This window comes from Heptranchias perlo, chromosome 1, assembly GCF_035084215.1.
Source record: "Heptranchias perlo isolate sHepPer1 chromosome 1, sHepPer1.hap1, whole genome shotgun sequence".
Classification (NCBI taxonomy): Eukaryota; Metazoa; Chordata; class Chondrichthyes; order Hexanchiformes; family Hexanchidae; genus Heptranchias; species Heptranchias perlo.
In genome coordinates, this window is record NC_090325.1 from 126,834,154 (window position 1) to 126,857,781 (window position 23,628).

At 41.9% G+C, this 23,628-nt stretch overlaps 1 protein-coding gene across 1 annotated transcript; it reads left to right on the forward strand.

Annotated features, from left to right (window-relative positions):
- Positions 1–1,668: 1,668 nt before the first annotated feature.
- LOC137325815 (arylsulfatase J-like) lies at positions 1,669–22,004 on the forward strand. The gene is made up of 2 exons (XM_067990932.1): positions 1,669–2,447; positions 20,157–22,004. The coding sequence occupies exons 1-2, from the start codon at positions 2,140–2,142 to the stop codon at positions 21,526–21,528; spliced, it is 1,680 nt and encodes a 559-aa protein (XP_067847033.1). The 5' UTR covers positions 1,669–2,139; the 3' UTR covers positions 21,529–22,004.
- Positions 22,005–23,628: the final 1,624 nt, after the last annotated feature.

Sequence of the window (23,628 nt, forward strand, 5' to 3'; positions counted from 1 at the left end):
AACACTGCTCCTCAGAAAAGCACCTCAGCCATTTCAGTGTGAATTTTCAGTTGTCAACACTAGTCACTATGTGGCCTCTCGGAATGAAAATGCCAATTTAGTGTCAAACTGGTGTTCATTCAGTGCAAATTATCTGCTTTTTGTGCTGTTGGCTCATGGGTTGAAACTGCAAACTCGTTTTGCTTGGGCCAGTTCAGCCAGCAAAGGGAGAGAAAAAGAAAAGTATTCATCCCATTTGTTTGGATTGAATTCCAGATGTATTCCCAGAAGTGAAAGTGCTGTGTGTCTAAACCACTTTGTTAATCAATCCCTCTGTAACAATATGTTCTATAATATAATTATAGTCTCGAGATTGATTGCTATGATTAGTCAACAACTCCATTATCATTGTATCATGTGACTACCAAGATGTAGGAGGTAAACTACATGGACTTTGGTCTTTTTTCGTCTAGCATTTCCTATGTTCCTAATATAAACTGTATAAATAACTGTATTTCTGTTGTTCTTTCAACATTTCGTTAGAATTAGGTACATATGTTAAACTATGAAGAACAAAACTATACACCTTTTATTTCAAAGTAAAGGAAAGGAAACACATTTCTTGTGCACATATTAAAGATTCTTGTGGCAATCATTTCAACACACATCATCACCAGTGGATGTTGTACCAGGGACTAGCCGCATGGCAGATGCGAAAGAGAACTCCCATTGTTTGTTATGTTAAAATGGGATGGACAAGGAGAGATAATCATTGTTGGACAATGTATAGCATCTGGAAAAAAGTCAAATATTCCTCCACCTTATCCAAAACATGAGATTAGTTGTACTCTAGGTGTTCAATTTTACAAGAATACATCCATCAACAAATAATGAAAGATGCTCACATTTTTTTTAACTTCAAAGTACTGAAGTTTACTGGGAGTCTGCAAATAAGAAGCTCATATTTTGCTCATCGGTTGACCTGAGAACCATAGGTTGGAAATTACAATGTCCAGTTCAGTAGTACCGATGCTTATCAAGCTCCTCTGCCTGCTACTTTGACAGAGGCCTGAAGGCGTTTGTTTTAACAGGTTAATGCTTCACTTACAGCAGCAGGCAAAAAACGGATGTAAATGCATTTGTATGATTTAAAATATAGCACAGAGTAAATTGCAGGCGTATATTTTGATCGCATATTCTTGAGTAGGAGATGAAAGTTAGAAGGAACACATGGGTGGCTATTTACACGTGCAATGAAGTAATGTTATTTCACATTCGTAGGATATTGAATCTATTCGGTATATCTAAATGATTTAAAGACCGTACAGACATACCTGCTGCCCCTATCAGTTCACAGGCTGGGATAAACTCTGCATGTCACTGGGTCCAACTCTGCCGTCCTTTATTACACCCATTTGTTTATTTTTTGGCATTCTTTAAAATAAACACAAATCCGAACTCTGTTACTTATTAAACTGTAAGACTATTATAATGCGATTTATGGGATAACTGTGATTGTGGAACATTCCTGGTATATCATAATGACCATGTTATCTGATTAGTATTAAAGCGCTGCAGCAGGGTTGGACAGCTGAGGGTTCGCCCCTTCAGTCCGCTGTATATAAGGGAGCTGTGCTCTGGTTCTGAACGTTGGAACAGGCGCGATGCAGGGAGGTTACATGGTAGACTGTGTGTGCTGGCAAGGTATAGGTCGCCGTGTGCTGGAGGCTGCGGACTTTGTGAAAGAACAATGAGAGAGGTGGGCGGGGAGTGGGCACACCGAGGATCAGCTCGACCGGCGGGGAAAGGAAAGCAACTCTCACAGAAACTTTAGCAGCTCATCTAACACACACACACCACAAACACACACACAGGGCAGCATCTCCTTGCGTGAAGTGAATCCCAGTACAAGAACCCAGGATGGTGAACACGACCCTGGAGAAGATCCCAAAGTCAGTCTGCACAGCTCCATCTGAATGTGCCTGCCTTCTCTTTGGAAGAAAGTAACTTTTTTTTTAACAAAACAAAAAAGGCATTGTGATTACATTTCACTGACTGCATTTTGAACCGAGGAGTGTGTAACACGGTTTTAAGTGCTCCGGAAAACTGAGCTTTAATGTCTCAAAGGAAAATCGTGAGAGGGAAGATCCCCGTCTAGTCATGTTTGGTGCCCTGGCTGGGTTTTCAGTGGCGAGTTTACTGACGTTTGGTTACTTGTCCTGGGACTGGCTCGAACCTGGACTTGAAGACCCTAGTTTACAGGATCCGCTGGTAGACAGCGTAAGCCCGTCCAAACCTCACATCATATTCATCCTAGCTGACGACCAGGGCTTCCACGATGTGGGTTATCACGGATCCGAGATCCACACCCCTACCCTGGACAGACTTGCTGCTCAAGGGGTTAAACTGGAGAACTATTACATCCAGCCCATCTGCTCCCCGTCCAGGAGCCAACTCATCACAGGCCGGTTAAGTATTGAATATATTTCATCTCACCCCCAAAAAAATACATTTGTGTTACTATAAAGAGTCATAATGAACATGCATATGCTTGCAGAATCCGATCGAGGCACTTTAGGCGATTTCCACATAATATGTCAGTTAATTTAGCTTTTGTATACTGCTGCAAAGAATTAAAAGGAGCCAAAAACAGTAGCAATCGGCAGCTGGGTGTTGCTTTTATTGTGTCTTAACATGATGATACCTGCAGGTAATGCAAATAAAAGCAGCAGGTGAAGTTATAAAGCCCTGCCGGAATCTTGTTAATGTGCAGACATGTATTGGTTATATATATTTCTTCTAGATTAAGAGTATATACTGACTAGTGTGCGGCAATATATAAAAGCCTGATACTTAAAATGAATGTACTGTTTATGAGGTGTTGGCAGAAGAGACAAATGCTGCTTGCTTGATTTAAAACTTTCTGTAATTCTTCACAGCAAACACTGGGGAGAAGTTTCCTCTGTGCCCTATGTGTAAGAAAAAATGCAAACGTGTTCTTTAGATATAATTCTGATTTTATTACACATAGTGCACAGAGGAATTATTCTCCCTCTAATGGCAGAGAAGATGTGGAATAATGGTTTTTAAATATTATTTTAACATTACTTTATGTTAATAATAGAGACGTGCTAAAAGTTAAAACACTGACATAAAACTCCACAGTTTAGATAAAACAAAAATTAAAATGAACCACTTGTCAGATACTGAACAATGCTAATGAACTATTGTTCTTAGACTCTCCAGAAAGAAAGACTTGCATTTCACGATCTCAGGACATCCCATAGCACTTTACAGCCAATGAAATACTTTCTGAAGTGCAGTTACTGTTCTAATGTAGGAAACACAGCAGCCAAATTGTGCACAACAAGGTCCCACAAACACCAATGTGATAATGATCAAATAATCTGTTTTTAGATGTCGGTTGAAAGATAAATATTGGCCAAGATACCAGGAGAAATCCCCTACCCTTCTTCGAAATAGTACCATGGGATCTTTTGCGTCCAACTGAGAGGGCAGACGGACCTCGGTTTAACGTCTCATCCAAAACTGTACCTCAATCCCACACTGAAATGTCAGCTTAGATTACGTACACAAGTTCCTGGAGTGGGACTCAAACCTACAACCTTCTGACTCAGGGGCAAGAGTGCTACCACTGAGTCATGGCTTACTCCTCTGGCACCCACCCCTCTTTCAAACATCTTACCCTGCTCCGCTCCTGTCGCCTCTTCTTTAAAATCGATATTGTCCACTGCCGCTCAAGCCCCACATTGAATTTCTACCTAAGATATCCTCCCTCGTTTCCTCCCTCAGCCTCTGCACCAAATGATTACTCATCCTCAGTGATTTCAAACTCCAACTCAGCTGCCCTTGCCTTCTCTCTCCTCTGAATTCACCACCTTTCTGTCATCACTGAACTTCTCCCTCTGTATAAACTCTCCTACCCATATTTATGGCCAGCCATCTCAACCTCACCATCTCCAGTGCCCTCCCTACTTCCATGGTCTCGATCACAGACAAGGCCATTTCTGACCACAGCCTTGTATTCCTCACCACCCACATCCCCCTACATCCTTCAAACTCCACTTTCTTCTGCATCTGCCCAAATTCACTTAAAACTGCACTTTAAAACACCGCTGCTTAGCCTTTGGCTTGCTGTACGCCACAATAACTCTGCAGCTGTTGATGTGCTCAACCGTTCCCTCACCGCCATGTTTGATGCCCTTGCCCCAGCAAAACCTTTGCTGTCTCCCATTACCTCTGGTACAGCCCCGTGTTTGCTCCCTGAAGTCCAAGAGGCACAAACTTGAATTAGAGGAGTAATTGGGGAAAATCCACAGAGTAACCCAAAAAATGTGAGAAAAAGCCCAGCGGGACAAATGAGCAGGGTGGGGACAGTTACCCAGATAAGAGTTCTGTATACAAATGCATGTAGCATAAGAAATAAAACAATTGAGTTAGAAGCAAAAATTCAGCTTCAAGTGTATTATGTAGTAACCTGGCTACAAACTGGGCATGATTGGCAGCTAAATATTGCCGACTTTAAGATCTTTAGAAAGGATAGGGAAATTTTGAAAGAAGGGGGAGTAGCAATATTGATAAATACCCAATTACAGCAGAAGAGAAAGGGATTTCAGTAAGAGTGATAAGAACATGGAAACACTATGGGTAGAGTTAAAGAACAGCAAAGGATGCAATGCTCTGGTAGGAGTTGTCCACAGACCTCCTGACAGTAGTGATGTATTGAAGGTATGTATAAATATGGAGATCAGGGAAGCATGCGGCAAAAACAATGTGGTTATAATAACAGATTTTAATTTTCATGTAGACTGGGAGAGGCAGAACAGCTCAAGTAGTAAAGGGAATTAATTTCTAGAATGTATTCAGGACAGTTTTCTACAACGATGGGGCATAAATTCAACATTGTTGCACCCATTTTACAAATTGATACAGAAAAGGTATTAAGAGGAGAATATGAAAAAAACTTGCAAGGGATATCAATACGAAGAGCAAAAGTTTTTACAAATGTATTACAAGAACGTGAGTGGTAAAGGGCCCTTTCAAGATGGACGCAGGTGATACTGTAATCAAAATAAGGAAATAACAGACTTGTTAAATCAGTGCTTTGTATCTGTCTTCACAGTAGAGGAAGAGGACAAAATACCAGCGGTACAAGGGAACCTAAAAATAAGTAAAAGGGAAGAGTTTAGTGGATTTAATATATATAAGAATATGGTAATAAAGTAAATAATAGGACTCAACATAGACAAATGTTGAGGACCTGATGGCTTTTACTCCAGAACATTCAAAGAAATAGGTGAGGAAATTATAGATGGGTTAGACATAGTTTTCCAAAGCTCTCTAGATTCAGCAATTGTGCCTATGGATTGGAAAATATTTACTCCATTATTTAAGAAGAGAGGGAAAGAAAAACCAGGTAACTACAGAAACATCAGTTTAACATCAGTTGTGGGGAAATTACTGGAATCTATCATTAGTGACAGAGGAACTGAGCACTTGTTTAATTATGAGCTGATCAAAGAGAGTCAGCGAGGATTTTTGAAGGGTAGGTCATGTCTGACTAATCTAGTTGAATTTTTTGAGGCCATAACTAGCATGAAGGATAAAGGAATGTTTATGGATGATGTCCAAATGGACTTCCAGAAGCATTTGATAAGGATCTGCACAAGAGATTATTAGCAAACATGAAAGTGCATGAAATTGGAGGTAACCTTGTGACATGGGTTGGTAATTGGTTGGAAGGTAGGAGACAGAGTAGGGATAAAGGGAACATTTTCTGATTGACGGAATATGACAAGTGTGTTCCCCGGGACCTCAGCTTTTCACTATATATTAATGACTTTGATGAAGGAATGTTGCATATTCATGTTTGCAATGACATTAATTTGGGAGGCACAGTAAGTTGTGTAGATGAGAGCAGGAAGTTACAAAGGGACATAGACAGACTTAGTGAGTGGACAAAACAATGACAGATGGTGTTCAGTGTGAGATAATCCACTTTGCATCTGAGAAAGACAAATCAGAATATTTTCTTAATGGTTAGAGACTCAGAGCTGTGGAAGAGCAAAGGGATTTTGGTGTCCATGTACACAAATCATTAAAAGCTGGTGCACAGGTGCAAAAAGTAATTTAAAAGGCTAATGAAATGTTGACCTTTATTTCAAGGGGGTTGGAATACAAAAGTGAGGAAGTGATGATTCAGTTGTACAGATCCTTGGTCAGACCTCATCTGGAGTATTGCATTCAGTTTTGGGCGTCAAACCTCAGGAAAGACGTTGGCCTTGGAGGAGGTACAGCAGAATGATACCAGAGGGTTAAATTATGAGCACAGGTTGCATAAACTTAGATTGTATTCTCTTGAGTTTAGAAGGTTGAGGAGTGATCTAATGATATCTTTAAAATGGTAAAGGAATTCAGTCGGGTAGATATAGAGAAACATTCCTCTGCTGGGAGAATCCAGAACAAGAGGGCATAATCATAAAATTGGAGCTAGGCCATTTAGAAGTGAAATCAGGAATCGTTTTTTCATACAAAGGGTAGTGGAAATCTGGAACTCTTCCCAAAAGGCTGTAGATGCTGGGTCAATTGAAACTTTCAAGACTAAGATCGATATATTTTTGTTAGGTAAGCATATCAAGGAATATGGAGCAAAGGTGGGCAATGGAATTGAGCTACGGAACAGCCAAGATCTAATTGAATCTGCTGCACAGTTTAGCCATCCATCGTGAGATCTGATTGCACCACATTACTCTCCTCTGCCAAAGCCACTCAGTATTCTAGGATTATCCTGGAGGAAAGAGATAACCTCTTTTCTCTATTACTGACCAACTCCTTAAATCCCTCTCTGTTGACCCATCAACCCTCATCTCCAACAGCAAGTGTGAGGAGTTTATGGATTTCTTTGTCAGAAAAATTAGAGACCAGTCTGACATCTAGTCTTGGATAAGCCACAATTTCCTCCTGTTAAACATTGGGAAGGCCAAAGCCATTGGGCCGGATTTTCCTGTGAAAATAATAGTGAGGCTAACAGAACTCACCATTATTTCTATGCACCTGGTACAGCAACTTCCGGTGACCGCACATGCACAGTCAAACGTGGAAATCCGGAAATTGCTGTACCAGATGCGACCCTCGTCCGAAAGCTGCGTGAGAACGACATCTCACTGGCTGGCTCTCCAGTCAAATGAATGGAAGGGTGTGAGGTTCCTACAGTGACCTGATGGATATGAACTAATCTCGCCAAAGAAAGGTACGTCAAGTCATTTCAAATCTAAGCGCACTTTTAACGGCATGGTAAGTCTTAATGACTGCCAAACAACCTCTGTGGAACTGAAAATTAACTTTTACAAGTGTGGCGAGTCATTCCTTCAGATTCTAATTGTTGGACATTTAAAAAATAAAATTTTAATTTTAATTTTTTTACTTTTTCTTTCTGTCTTTTATCTCTGTCTCTTAATTCATTATTTCTTACCCTCCCTTGTACCTGATTTGACATTAAAATTCACTATTCTAACTTACACTTCCTGGTTCTGACCCTGCGCTGCTTGTTAACATACTTCAATCTGATTGGTTAAGGGAATACACAGTTGCTTGCCCCATTCACACAGGTCCCAGATGTCCGGGAGAGGGCACCGCGTTGGATTGAGCACCCGATGAGAGGAACTTGCTGAAAAGCCCATGAAAAGTACATGGGCAAGTCCAAGTCTAACGATCAGTGGGAGCTGTTCGTTCGCCGCTCACAGGAAAATCCGGCCCACTGTCTTTTGTCCCTGTCATAAACTCTGCCACAAACTCAGTTGCCTAGGTCACGCCCTCCGGAATTTTGTCTCTAAGCCCCTCTGTCTCGTCATCTCCCTCATCCTTTAAGATCCTCCTCAAAGCCCACTCTTTTACCAAGCTTTTGGTAAAAGAGTGGGCTTTGAGGAATATCTCCTTCTTTGATTTGGTGTCTGTTTATTTCCTTACACTTCTCTGAAGTGCCTTGAACAATTCTGTACATTAAAGATACTACGTAAATGAAAGTTGTGGTTGTATTTTTCACAGTTCTCATTAACATGCTAAATCCTGAGCACTACAATGTGCTATAGACTCATTAGTTCAAAACGCACAATCAGGAAGGTGTATTCTTGCAGTAGATATGAGGACGCGGGGAGATGGTGGCTTGCTGAGAATTTTCCCTCCTCACCATGGTAGAATGCAACATGTGACAAAATTTTACCAACCTCAAGTAAATGGGTAAAATTCCAATAAAACTTGGAATTACGATATAAATAAATAAGATCCTGTACAATTGGAAACCCTAGGGAAAAATTAGTACAAAATCTTATGACCCAGAGCACTGGGTTCACTAAACAGAAAGCAGTACTTTAAGGAACCGTCTAGTGACTAGCCGGGGTATGTCAGGTTTGATGGAGTGGTGAATCCATTCCATTGATAATACATGTTTGTTGAATCGTACTCCCTCACGTGTAAGGACCTGTTTGCAAACAACCTCAACAAACACCTGTATGTGCCAGGTTTTAGTTTTGGTGGACGAGTGTTCTTTTTACTGCAGAATAGTGACTTCTGGCTGCTGCTCTACTTGGGTATCTACTGACTGAGTTAATTCCGAAGTCAGATTTGAGATTATAAAGTACCAATATTGTACCTATACCATTAGTACTGCATGAGAAAATTCTAATAGACCATGCAAGGATAGTTTTCAACTCGTGCCTACTTTCCCACTTCTAATTTTTGCCTGTTCATTCATGCAAAATTCTGTGCACTTTGACTCATGCAGTGAATTATTGTTCCAAGACAATATAACCCTTTTTAAGCTGAATTTATAGTCAAAGTATACAGAATGACTTCAACTATACACATTCATAATCCCAGTAACTTAAGATTTTTTTTTAAATCTCTCATGGCATTGCAGTGATGCAGCAAGATGCTGCTTGCAAGCTTGCTTGGACTGGTAGGATACAGGACCACACCTGCACACCTCTCAGACAGTAAGTTCCTGATTTCTTGTCCATGATATGACACAGGCTGCCAAGCAGTTGCACAGTGCTTTCCCACAGGGACACAAGGAAAATAGCTGACCAAGTCAGAAGCTGGTCATGGAGCAGTTTCAGCAGAGGATTAGAAGTAGAATTTCTCACCCTGGGAATTGTATGTGTTGCATAAGATTTAAAGAAGTGGAAAAAGAATAAATACAGTGAGTAATTGGACTGGGAAACTTGGATCTGATTCCCAGTCTTGGCTGACATTGACATTTTGGCTCCCATCAGGTGGCTTAGATTGACTGAGGCATTAGGTACAACACTATGTTAAAGTCAGATGCTTACCTTAAAGCTGTACTTTACACCCAGTTCCGGGTATTGGCAGGGCATAGAGGAGTATACTAGAAACTGGAATTGTCAGCAGTCATTCACTTGTCCTGTCAGACAGAATACGAGAGACGTATCTGTGACAAAAGCTGAGTTTTTGACCATTAACAAAACGTATATATATATCAGAAAGACTGGACAAATGTAATTTAAAAATTGACTACTGCTACCTGTACTGAAAAATAATTCCATTGTCTCTGTGTCGGGAAAATAGCCAAAGTCGAAAATTGTCCATCTATGTTCAAAGTTTCCACAAGAGGCAGCTATCATGATATCCTCTGTTACTACCCCTGCCTGTGCTCAGAAACTGATAAGGTCAAAATTTGGTAGGAAGGCAATTTTTCTTGAAAATGCTAATGTATGTTAGTCTGCAGATTAGGAACATGCTTGAGAGAAAGATGTCTCAACATTAACACTTGTGAAATAAAAGGCTTGTTTTTGCATGAAGCTGCTCAACTTTAGTTCTGTCTAATTGACAGGAATTTTGCACCACCCATGTACAACCATTGAATCAGGAAGTCTCCAAGAACTTGTTTTGTCCAAAAGCCTTACAGATTATCAGTCTATGTAACAATTATGTGCCAAAGGGAATATGTTAACCTCTTCTTAAATGATTCTCTTTATTGTTTTCTTAGTGTTTGCACCATTACTATCTGTGACTCTCTGCTTCTATGTAATTCTCCCACTTGTAAATAAATTTGACTATTAGGCATAGCCTCAGTGTATATCCGACAGTGTAGTACTTACCACTTCTTGGAGCAGAAAGGAGATCTTGGTGGGCATCCCATGTGGTCTTATGTGCAATATACTGTAGTTAAGGAGTAATTGTTAGCCTCATGGCATGCGATGCCACTCACAGCACACATAAGAGTACAGGTTTCTTTTCATAAGAGACGCAACCAGCTTATAGAATCTGCATTTCTGCCATGAATAGAGGGTAAAAGTGTTGGAAGAAAGCCATAACAGTAGTCATTCAGTCATCTATTCTCAGATTTTGAAGCAATGAGAACTTTTCACTAGTGTGGACCATATCTACCTTATGAAACAGACTAATCAGAAACGGCAAAAGAAAAACTAAGGAAGTGGAAGGACAATATCCTAGTTCACTCTTCTGTCCTTGCAAACTACGACTTCATCTCCAATCTCCCTTTTCTCTCCAAAGTCCTTGAATGTGTTGTTGCCTCCCAAATCTGTGCCCATTTTTCCTGCAACTCCATGTTTGAATACCTCCAATCTGGTTTTTGCCCCTAACACAGCACTGAAACGGCCCTAATCAAAGTCACAAATTACATCCTCTGTGACTGTGACGGTGACTGTGGTGCACTCTCTCTCCTCATCCTTCTCGACCTCTCTGCAGCCTTTGACACAGTCGGCCACACCATCATTTTCCATCTACTCATCTGCTACTGCTTACCCTGACATCAATGTGCTAACCCCTGAACCCTTGTCCATCTCTTTTTCTATGTCAATCAGATAAGTTAGGCCTTGAAGTGACACAGAGCCCAATAATGCGCCATCACCAATTTTTGCCCTTCCAAGCACCAGCACAGAATTTGGCACTCCAGGTGGCATAGATAGCCAGTTAGAGGGGTCTGCACAGGGTGGTTCAACAAGCTGAAGTGAGTAGATGCGGGTGAAAAGGACAGTTCACGAAACAATTCATTGAAGGGCAAGCTTGTGTCCTAGCTCTGCTGAAGATGACAGAGATACAGACTTAAGGGGTCCAGTCTGTGCACTAGCAATTACAAAATGCACTGGACTGCCCGCCAGAGATCTTTGGCGACATATCGTGTGGAGCACACTACCAACTTGTGTGGGGTTCTGGCACATGGCAATGACAGGTTGCATGTAATCACATCAATAGCTGCTGCGGTTGTGGCCTCCCTGCAGGAGTCTGTGGTACCTATAATAGTATCTTTCGTGTATGCTCATACTAGGGTCATGCAGGCTCTGGATTCCACCATCTCCTCCGCCTTGGACAAGCCCCATTCAGCCTGACATGTTTCCATGTAAATCTGAATGAAGCAATGGGGCTGATTTTTCAATTTGCTACCACCCTGTTTTTCGGCAGGTACAGGGTGGCAGTGAGGCAAATTTTTTTTGAAAAACTTACTGCTAACTTCCTGATGTCTTTGTGCTCAATACGATTTTGGAGGGAGCCTTGAAATAAATGGCCACACTCATGCCCACTACAGCCAATGGAACTGAAAGTCAAGCAGCCTCACCAGTGGTCCTTAAAGGGTCCAGTGGAGACTGTGCTGAAAAAGAAAACAGTGGGGGTAATTTTGACTTTGTGAGATAGTGTAAAATAGGTGATTGCGAATCGGCAGCCCGTTTTACATCACTCCCTATTTTTATTTCCATTGACTTCACACCACATTCTCAGGGCAATTAGGGATGGACAATAAATGCTGGCCTTGCCAGCGAACATTATTGATTCACAGCCCATATCCCAATAATGAATAAAAAAAAGAAAAATGTCATCAGGACCCATAGCCTTCACTGGAACCAGTGTACCTAGCCATAATAAAAACAGAAAATGCTGGAGAAGCTCAGCAAGTCAGGCAGCATCTGTGGAGAAAGAAACAGAGTTAACGTTTCAGGTCGACGACCTTTCATCAGAACTGGAAGATCTTAAGAGAGTTAAACTTTTTGAGCAAGTATGGAGCCAGGGAAAGGGGGGGAGGGAGGGGAGGGGAGGAAAGAACAAAAAGGAAGGGCTGCGATAGGGTAGAGGGCATGAGTGATTAAATGACAAAAGGGATGATGGTGCAAGGCAAGGAAGGTGCTAATGGGACAGGTCAAGAAACAAAAGATTGATCAGGAGTAGCTGTAAATGGCAGCAGCAGAACCATTACCAGCACTAGCTGTCCGAAAAAAAGGGAGTGGTGGTTATGATCTGAAGTTATTGAAATCAATGTTGAGTCCAGAAGGTTGTAAAGTGCCTAATCAGAAGATGAGGTGCTGTTCCTTGAGCTTCCGTTGAGCTTCATTGGAACAGTGTAAGAGGCCGAGGACAGAGAGGTCAGAGTAGGAGTGGGAAGGGGAATTAAAATGGCAAGCGACCGGCAGGTCAGGGTCATGCTTGAGGACAGAGTGGAGGTGTTCAGGAAAGCGATCATCCAGTCTGCGTTTGATCACCCCAATGTAAAGCAAACCGCAATGTGTGCAGCGGATACAGTATACTAAATTTTAAGAAGTACAAGTAAATCGCTGTTTCACCTGGAAGGAATGTTTGGGGCCCTGGACCGTGGAAAGGGAGGAGGTGAAGGGGCAGGTCTTGCACCTCCTACGCTCACACGGGAAGGTGCCATGGGGAGGAGAGCGGATGATGGAAGAGTGGACTAGGGAGTAGTTCCTTCGGAATGTTGAAATGGGAGGGGAAGATGTGTTTGTTGGTGGGATCACGCTGGAGGTGGCGGAAATGGTGGAGGATGACACGTGGAGGCTCGTGGGGTGGAAGGTGAGGACAAGGTGGACTCTATCATGGTTCTAGGAGGGAAGTGAGGGGGTGAGGGCAGAAGTGCGGGAAAGAGGACGAACATGGTCGAGGGCCCTGTCAACTACAGTGGAGGGGAATCCTCGGTTGAGGAGAAAGGAAGACATAGTGGAAGCATTGGTGCGGAAGGTGGCATCGTCAGAACAGATGCAACGGAAACAGAGAAACTGGTAGAAGGGAATAGAGTCCTTATAGGAAGCGAGGTGGGAGGAAGTGTAATCATGGTAGCTGTGGGAGTCTATGGGCTTATAATAGATTTTGGTTGACAGCCTATTCCCAGAAATGGAGATAGAGAAGTCAAGGAAGGGAAAGGAAGAGATGGAGATGGACCATGTGAAGGCGAGGGAAGGGTGGAAATTGGAAGCAAAGTTGATGAAATTTTCCAGTTCGGGGTGAGAGCAGGGAACAGCACCGATACTGTCATCAATGTACCGGAAAAAGAGGTGAGGGAGGGAATCTGAGTAGGACTGGAACAAGGAATGTTTCACGTATCCCACAAAAAGGCAGGCATAGCTAGGACCCATACAGGTTCCCATAGCGACACCTTTTATTTGGAGGAAGTGAGTGGAGTCAAAGGAGAAGTTGTTCAATGTAAGAACAAGTTCAGCCAGGCAGAGGAGGGTGGTGGTGGATGGAGACTGGTTGGGCCTCCATTCAAGGAAGAAGTGGAGGTCCCGCAGGCCGTCCTGGTGAGGGATACAGGTGTAGAGGGACTGGACGTCCATGATGAAACTGAGACGGTTAGGGCCGAGGAACTGGAAACTGTTAAAGTGGTGGAGGGCGTCAGAAGAGTCGCGGTTGTAGGTCGGAAGAGACTGAACAAGGGGAGAAAAAATAGAGTCAAGATAGGAGAAAATAAGTTCCCTGGGGCAAGAACAGGCTGAAACGATGAGTCTCCCAGGACAGTCATGTTTGGGAGATCTTGGGAAGGAGGTAGAAGCGGGCTGTGCGGGGTTGGGAGACTGAGGCTGGAGGCCGTGGAGGGAAGATCTCCAGAGCAGGTGAGGTCAGAGACGGTCTGGGAAACTATGGCTTGATGTTCGGCGGTGGGGTCATGGTCAGGGGGAGGTAGGAGGAGGTGTCGGTACCTAGTAGGTACCTAGCCACTTGTTAATGTCACATGAAGTCAATCGGATTGGCTGGGCTCTGGCATCCACGATGGTGGGAACCTTGGGTGTAGGATGAGTAGGATGTCCACTTAGCACTTTTAGCTGAAGCCACTTGCAAACACTTCTGCCTTGTCTCTTAAACAATGCATTGTTTGCTGCACTGTATGTTTGTTAAGAACAAATCTTCAAAGAATATATTTTTACATCAAAGATAGAATACCATGAAAATCCAGGGCCCCTCTTGTAGTTTTTAGTCTTCTATTTCACCTAGCTTTTTCAAGAGGAATGGAATAGAAACTCTAAACGACCATTAGATAAAAGTACCACCAAAGATTGTTTCCTAGAAGGTGCTGAGAAAGATGAAGATTTGTGGACTCAGTTCTTTTCTTTGTTTTAAACAGACTAGTTCATACATTGTGTAAATTTGTTATAATACAGTTTTAGTGTCTTGCTATGTCTTTATATTTCAGTTGTAAATAAATATGACCAAATAGTTTAACCTGTGCACGTTGGTAGTGGTAGTGTGGTAGTGTGCTTCTGAGATGATGGAAGAATATGATGAGCATCATAATGTTCTCCAGCAGATAGTTTATTGTGATTTGGGGTTATCTTTCAAACTGAGCATGTTAACCCAGGCATATATGGCAAACAGTAAAATCGCCGTTTTCTGCCATAATGGACTTGGTCTGCTTATGGAAGCTGGATTCTAGCCGTGAACATAGGAAACGTGTTTGGAAAAAGCCTGGCCTGTAAGATAGCTTTTGTTTAAAATAAACTATGTTCTAGTTGTTTCAAATACAAAATATTCATTTATGCTATACAATCATTTACATATTCGTGAGAAGCAGTGCCCAGGGTTAGATATAATTACCGAAGCCTGATTATATCTTCTTGTCTGGCACACAGACATCACCAAATAAAATGCTGAGTAATCTTTTAGATCTGTTTCCTCTGGAACATTAATTTCCTTATCACATCTTAATATGTTGCAGACTATCAATATTTAGGTGTTTTTTTAATAAGTTTTTGCTGCCTACCCTGTTTCTTTGAGGCCCATAATCGGGAACACATTTTGAACCACCGCCAGTAAAATTCCACATGTATTACAGCACCATTAGTTAAACCAGAAAGTGTAGAATGGGTTTTAGCTTTCAAATGTGTAGAAATGTCAGAAAGAATCAAATACACTCGACAAAGTTAAGCTGATTCTTTTCATACAGATTGCATTTAACTACATTCTTTTCAATCTACTAAATGTTCCAGTTTAGAATGGGAACGATTCCAAATAGTTTGCGTTCTGACTATACACGGGATAAATATGGTTAGTAACTGGATCCTTTAAAGGGGCATTGTTATCCCATTAGGGACAAGAAGGAGGAGAGCAATTATGGTAACAGCTTGTAGCTGTCTGATCTGTCTTCCAGCAGAGATGTAACTAACGGCCCTCTGCAGTGTTATCAGGAAAGCTGTTTCTGAAAAGTTTACATGACAATAGCACATCTGAAATTCTTCACTGGCAGCACTATTTCAAAAGACCATGGCAACCTGAGGCTGCCATCAACTTGAATGTCGCAAAGTGATAGTTTAGTTAAATGCAATAACACCAAACTCTGCTAGGAAGCTAGAAGCTCTGTCGTACAACATATTTTGTAAAATTATCAATCCAGATGATGATAGTATAAGTCTGTTATGATCTTTTCAATTAGATTTTATTTTAGGTTTTTTTCATCTGCATTTTTAAACAACAAATGTAAGTCCTGATTTTAACTGGGAGCATAAGTGCAGCATGCAGGGGCTGAAGTGAGCGACAGGCTCACACGGCCATGCAATCATAAAGTGCGGGCCATTTTATTCTCGGGCCTTGTTTAAATTTTAGAACATAAACTCCTGCCCGAACCAGATCATTGGATCCTGACTTTTGAATATTTACGAGGCCCTCACCTGCCTACGACAAGGTCCTCGCACACCTCCTGAAACCTGGGAGTAAAAATATCGGCCAGCGGGAGTCTGACGCGAACCCCCCGCCGACTCTGTTCTTGTAAGGCACAGGGGGGTTCAAAATCATGGCTTTAGTCGTTAAAATTATGCAATGTGAATATTAGCATACAAATTCTATGTATGCATCTATCAATCCGTTTTGTCTGCTATTTTAACAGAGGTGTTAAACCTAATTATTTACAAAAGAATTTTGTTTATCTGCATTGAACGTTCAAAAGCTGATATTCACACAGCACAATTTCAAGGTTAGAAATTCTTGAGAAAGAGGATGGATGGGAAACTAGCCAGTGTTCCTCTATACTGGTTCATGGAAGCTACCTGAGAGCAATGTGGGTAGGGTTGCACCTCCCACTTTGCTTCAATCTGGGAGTGCACCGCAACTCTATTTGGTGCCTTCTGAAATGAAACGCCACATGGATAGACACCATAGAATCATAGAATCATAGAAAGGTTACAGCACAGAGGGAGGCCATTCGGTCCATCGAGTCCGCACCGGCTCTATGCACGAGCAATCCAATTAATCCCACTCCCCCGCCCTATCCCCATAGCCCTGCACATTTTTTCATTTTAAGTACTTATCCATTTCCCTTTTGAAGGCCATGATTAAATCTGCCTCCACCACCCCCTCGGGCAGTGCATTCCACATCCCAACCACTCGCTGCATAAAAAAAGTTTTTCCTCATGTTACCTTGGGTTCTTTTGCCAATCATGTTAAATCTATGCCCTCTGGTTCTTGACCCTTCTGCCAATGGGAACAGTTTCTCTCTATCTACTGTGTCCAGTCCCTTCATGATTTTGAATACCTCCATCAAATCTCCTCTTAACCTTCTCTGTTCCAAGGAGAACAGTCCCAGCTTCTCCAGTCTATCCACATAACTGAAGTCCTTCATCCCTGGAATCATTCTAGTTAATCTCCTCTGCACCCTCTCTAAGGCCTTCACATCCTTCCTAAAGTCCGGTGCCCAGAACTGGACACAATACTCCAGTTGTGGCCGAACCAGTGTTTTGTAAAAGTTAATCGTGACTTCCATACTTTTGTATTCTATGCCTCTATCTATAAAGCCCAGGACCCCGTATGCTTTTTTAACTGCTTTCTCAACCTGCCCTGCCACCTTCAGCGATTTGTGCACATATACCACCAGATCCTTCTGTTCCTGTACCTCTTTTAGAATTGTGCCCTATAATTTATATTGCCTCTCCTCATTTTTCCGACTGAAATGCATCACCTCACATTTTCTGCATTAAACCTCATCTGCCACGTGTCCACCCATGCCACCAGCCTGTCTATATCCTCTTGAAGTCTATCACTATCCTCCTCACTGTTCACTACCCTTCCAAGTGTTGTGTCATATGCAAATTTTGAAATTATGCCCTGTACTCCCAAGTTCAAGTCATTAATATATATCAAGAAAAGCAGTGGTCCCAGCACCGACCCCTGGGGAACACCACTGTACATCTTCCTCCAGTCCAAAAAACAACCGTTCACCACTACTCTCTGTTTCCTGTCATTTAGCCAATTTTGTATCCATGTTGCTATTGCCCCCTTTATTCCATGGGCTGCAATCTTGACAGCATGTGGCACTTTATCAAACACTTTTTGAAAATCCATATAAACCACATCAATTGCTTTGCCCTCATCTACCCTCTCTGTTACCTCATCAAGTTGGTTAAACACAATTTGCCTTTTGCAAATCTGTGCTGGCTTTCCCTAATCAATCCACACTCGTCCAAGTGACTGTTAATTCTGTCCCGGATTATCGTTTCCAAAAGTTTCCCCACCACCAAGATTAAACTGACTGGCCTGTAGTTACTGGGTTTATCTTTACACCCTTTTTTGAACAAGGGTGTAACATTTGCAAATCTCCACTCCTCTAGCACCACTCCTGTATCTAAGGATGTTTGGAAGATTATGGCCAGTACCTCCACAATTTCCACCCTTCCCTCAGCATCCTAGGGTGCATCCCATCTGGACCAGGTGACTTATCTACTTCAAGTACAGCTTGCCTTTCTAGTACCTCTTCTTTCACAATTTTTAGCCCATCCATATTTTAACTATATCTTCCTTTACCGAGACTCTGGCAGCATCTTCTTCCTTGGTAAAGACCGATGCAAAGTATTCATTTAGTAGCTCAGCCATGCCCACTGCCTCCATGAGTAGATCTCCTTTATGGTCCCTAATCAGCCCCACCCCTCCTCTTACTACCCGTTTACTGTTAACATGTCTGTAGAAGACTTTTGGATTCCCTTTTATGTTGTCCGCTAGTCTATTCTCATATTCTCTCCTTGCCCTTCTTATTTCCTTTTTCACTTCCCTTCTGAACTTTCTATATTCTCTCTGGTTGGCACTTGTGTTGTCGACCTGACACCCATCTTCCATTCCTACACTCATCTGCTTAACCCTGTCAGATTCCCATATACTCATCATTTGCCCATAATGTTTGGGGTCAGCAGCAAAATTAATATCACCGGAAAGACCCCTCCAAGTATCATGTATGCGTAACTACCAGTGGATCCAGAGTGGACTTCTGCAGGACTCCACTGTCACTCTCTTCCAGAAATAACATTTTAAAATTATCATCACTTTCTGCTTTCTATTGCCAAGCTAGTTTTCAATTCTGTTAGCCAATTTGGCATGGATTCCATCAGCCTTAATCGTCCTCAAAAGCCTCGCATGTGGTACTTTCTCAAGTACCTTCTGAAAATCCAATTAATTTATACCACTAATTTATTTACTTTCTCAAAAAATTCCAGTAAATTTGCGAAGCACGAAGCATTGGGGGTAATTTTCAACTTCACTGGCTGGACAGTAACCTGACAGAGCGGATCATTCCATTGAAGTTACTGCCCGAGTGGTGAGGTTGAAAATGATTCCTTGTGCCTTAGTGAATTAACATGACATGCCATTAAAGCTGCTGCACTAGAATCTTCTACAGAGATTTATAATCTGCCATTGCCTGTTGGTGCACACTAATTTGTCATTTCCTGATAAATGCTTGACAAGGTTTCAGCCAAATCTTTCAGTATCCTACATTAGAAAATAGTGTAGAGGGAGTAATTTTGACCTTGGGCAATAGTGTAAAACGAGTGATATTGGCTCGGCCACCCATTAAACACCTCTCCCTAATTTTGTTTCCATTGAAATCAATGGAATTCTGCGTGCCAACTCACTGAAATTATGTAAGTGAAGCTGATCCCAGGAAATCCAGCTGGAGTCAGTGGCGCAGCCATGGAATGGGTGGAAGTCCTGCCCCACTGAAGTTGTGGTGGGATTCTGCCCAAGAGCAACCCCACATATAGTGTTCACAACTTAATAGCTCACACTGTAATTTTAGGATCTAGATTCTTGCACTGTTGTCATAATAACCACATTTTTCCCCAATGCTATTACAACTTTTTTTACAGCTGTCAGCACACAGAGGCAACCCCAGAGGTGAAAAGACAGGAAATATTGCCAGCAAAATGAAGAAAATCCCTCATGTCATCCCTTGGAACAGATTTTTAGATTTCCAAGAAATCAGTTGCATCCTGCCTGAGTTTAGATAATGCAGGAGGTTGAAGTTATAAAACTATGCAATGTTCCCGGTATCAACATTTGAAAGACTGTACGACACTATAGATTTATTTTTGAAAATAACTTGAAAAAGTTCATGAAAGGACAAATTGCAGTGACTTTGTGAGCTTGCTGCAAATCCATTTGACAGTTAATCTATTTGTGTTTACCTGATCTTGTCTCTTTCCATTTTATGCAGATTAAGTACAGCAATGTAATATGATTTTATGGTAGTGAACAAAACTACATGCCTCCATGTTGGGAATGCTTTCTTAAGGCTTCCTTCTATGCTCCAGACTTGCAAGTTATTAACGTGGAGCATTTAGGTCTGTGTTGCTACAGCAACAGATCACAACCTGCTTGAGAATATGAATTTCTGGCTTCTCTCAGTCCTTTGAGAGTATTTTCCAAAATTGTAAAATTGTTTTATTCCTAACTGGTCTGAAACGCCACGATGGTTTATAAATATCTATTCCAGGAAACAGGAATGAAGAATTGAATCCCTCATAGATTACAATGGAGGTTTCTTAATGGATTAAACATTTCAGATCACAATGTGTAAATGAATTGGAGATATCGTATTACACAATGAAACTGATTGATATTGATTATTTTTTTCTATTGTTTTATAGGTACCAGATCCACACAGGACTTCAGCACTCAATCATCAGGGCTGGGCAGCCTAACTGTATACCCCTTGCTAATGTAACACTACCTCAAAAACTTCAAGAAGCTGGTTATTCAACGCATATGATTGGAAAATGGCATCTAGGGTTTTACAAAAAGGAGTGCCTGCCTACGCGAAAAGGATTTGATACATTTTTTGGGTCACTTACAGGCAGTGGTGATTATTACACCCATGAAATGTGCGATGGGCCTAAGAATTGTGGCTATGACTTACATAAGGATGAAAATGTGGCGTGGGAGTACAGAGCTCACTCTTATTCCACTTTCCTGTATACACAAAAAACAGTGGAAATTTTAGCATCTCACAATCCTAAGGAGCCAATCTTTCTGTACATTGCATTTCAAGCTGTACACACACCTCTGCAGGTACCCAAAAAGTACCTGGGCCGGTACATGTCAATTGACAATGTAGGCCGGCGGAGATATGCTGCTATGGTAACATGTTTGGATGAAGCAGTAAATAAGGTTACAAAGGCATTGAAAATATACGGTTACTATAACAACAGCGTAATAATCTACTCCTCAGACAATGGAGGGCAACCACTAGCTGGGGGGAGCAACTGGCCGCTTCGTGGTCGGAAAGGTACTTACTGGGAGGGAGGAATTCGCGGTATTGGCTTTGTGCACAGTCCTCTGATAAAAAACAAGGGGAGTGTAAGTCGGGGATTGATGCACATCACAGACTGGTACCCTACTCTAGTGACACTGGCAGAGGGAGAACTTGAGGAGAATTTGTATCTTGATGGATACGATATATGGGAGACAATCAGTGAAGGTAAACCTTCTCCACGGACTGATATACTACATAACATTGATCCCCTTTACACACGTGTTAAAACCAGATCACCTCATGATGGATTTGGAATTTGGGACACAGCAATCCAAGCGGCAATCCGAGTTAAAGACTGGAAATTACTGACAGGGAATCCAGGTTTCAGTGACTGGATCCCACCTCAAACGTTCCCAAATTTTGGCGGGAAATGGTGGAATCTTGAAAGAGTATTATGGGCTAAAGGAAAATCAGTATGGCTGTTTAACATAACAGCTGATCCATATGAGAGGGTTGACCTTTCTCAACAGTATCCTGAAGTTGTCAAGAAGTTACTCTTGAGACTTGCTCACTATAACAAAACTGCTGTTCCTGTCAAGTACCCTCCTAAAGACCCTAGGAGCAACCCTAACATCAATGGTGGTGCTTGGGTACCATGGGATAATGGTGATGAAGAGGAAAATAACTTAATTAATAGCAATGCAAGGGAAAGACCCTGTAACATCTGTAACACAAAACTGCGTTTCAAAAAACCTGTTTGGGGTTAGTGTTCACTTTAGATATTTAAGTTATAAAAAAGGATAATGTTTAGCAAGTGCTATGGTGGCATTTTACACTTTAAAATGGTGCTAGTGTTAGTAATTTGTGAAGTATAAACAACAAATTAATGTACAGTCTGAGAGGCTATTTTTGATTCACCGTGTCCCTCACAGGACCAACTTTAGAAGATTAATGAGGGCTGCTCCGAAGGACAGGGCCTCCCTCTGCACTTAGCTCACCAAATACTGCGGGAGAAACAGGGTGAAAAAGCTTGTTAAAGCACCAGTTGCAAATATGTGTTTATGTTTAAAGAATGCATAGATTCTTAGCAACAGAAATCCAAGATATCCTTTTCTTCTCAGGTGTATTTAAAAATATATTTTTGTTAGCATTCGGGTCAAGTTTAGGACCAGACATTCCTAATGATAATGCTTATATAAGATTTTTAGTAGCATTTCTGCACCAAATAAAAATATTCGTTTGTTCAGCAAATAAATAAAACACAGAAATTGAATTATCTCTGGTTCTGAATATTTCCATAAGGGCCGATTTTAACTCCTGGCAGAAAGTTGGCAGCATTCCTGCGTGGGAGTGGGAGTCAAACGCCCTGCAGATTTTAACTGCCGAGCCTCATTTGAAAGCCGCCCGCCAACTGCTTGAAGGTTTCTGGTGGGAAGCGGCAGCTGGCCAATGGGGAGGACAAAAATTGGGCGGCCCGGAGGCCACCCACCTACATCAGCAGAAGGCTGCTAGCAATAAGGTTATGGAGAGTGGGAGGTGTTGAAAGGGCCTCACGGCTGGGGAGGGGAGGAGCCCAGAGCAGCAGAGGCTCCGATTTTCCTTGCATTCCTGCTACTCTGGGCTCCAATAAGGAAAGTGTTTTTTAACTTATTGATAACCCGGCAGGTTCACCTGGTGGGGTGGCCGCAGCAGGTACCCCGCTCAGGAGCAGGTTAAAATTCCATCAGAGTCCCATGTACTTCACGGGACTCCAATTTGCATTGATTAATGAGGCTCTCGCTGGAGTCCGGAATGGGAGCCTCATTAGCTGCCAAAACCAGAGGCGTTAAAATCACAAGTCAGCGGGGACGGAGCAGGAAATGAGGCAACTCCCCACTCTGTTCCTAAGGATCAGGGAAGGATAAAATCAACCCTATAATTCCTCCACACCTGTTATTCACCAACAGCAACGGAAGCTGGAAAACATCATTGTATTAAAGGAAGAGTTGACCCTGAAAGTTGATGTGTGAGATAAAGTTTGTCTAGAAATCATTTTTTTTTGCTTCAGAATTGCAGCATCCACATTATTCCCTTTCCTCCTTTGTTTGAAATCAATCTGCCAGAGCTTTCTGAACTGACAATTAATTTTCAGTCTCTAAAGCGGCAGGATTGAATGGAGTTTAGAAACATTTTAAAGAGTGAGGAGTATGTCTCCTATATTGATACTGTTTGGGAGCAGCAATTCAAGTCATAGAATTAATTTTAAAAATTCATCTCAGTTCCATTTTTTTGCTTCATTCATGGGATGTGGGCGTCGCTGGTAGGGCCAGCATTTATTGCCCATCCCTAATTGCCCTTGAGAAGTTGGCGGTGAGCCGTCTTCTTGAACCGCTGCAGTCCGTGTGGTGAAGGTTCTCCCACAGTGCCATGTGTACATGCAACAACATCCCATTCCCTTTTTGTTTTCCCATTAGAAGTACAGATATCACATATGCATACAAATTACATTCTATACAATTGTAACTCCAAAATAAGAATCATAATCCCCTGAGGGCCTGTAGCCCCATGACTTATCATATTATCCGAATGAAATCATTGTGCTACGGTTAGGATGACATAAAACATTCGTGATTTCTATTTTTTTTCTTAATTGAGAATAAGTGAATAATCGTAGCCTGTCCAGCATCGTTACGCTTTATAGATTTTTTTTGCAAAGTGATACCTCCCAGAGATTCATGAGTGTGAAAAATTTCTTGTTAGGAGAAAGTGAACATCTGTAACATTTTTACTTGGTGAAGAAACACTGTTTGATGGGAAAACCAAAATCTTATACAGCATTTTCCATCCTGGCACATTCCTTAAACTTATCGGCAACTATTGAAAAATTG

Bases quoted from the DNA above. Each gene is read 5' to 3' on its own strand.
- LOC137325815 (XM_067990932.1), top strand. From the start codon at position 2,140: ATGTTTGGTGCCCTGGCTGGGTTTTCAGTGGCGAGTTTACTGACGTTT. The intron at 2,448-20,156 runs GTTAAGTATTGA...ATTGTTTTATAG, and splicing joins AGCCAACTCATCACAGGCCG to GTACCAGATCCACACAGGAC.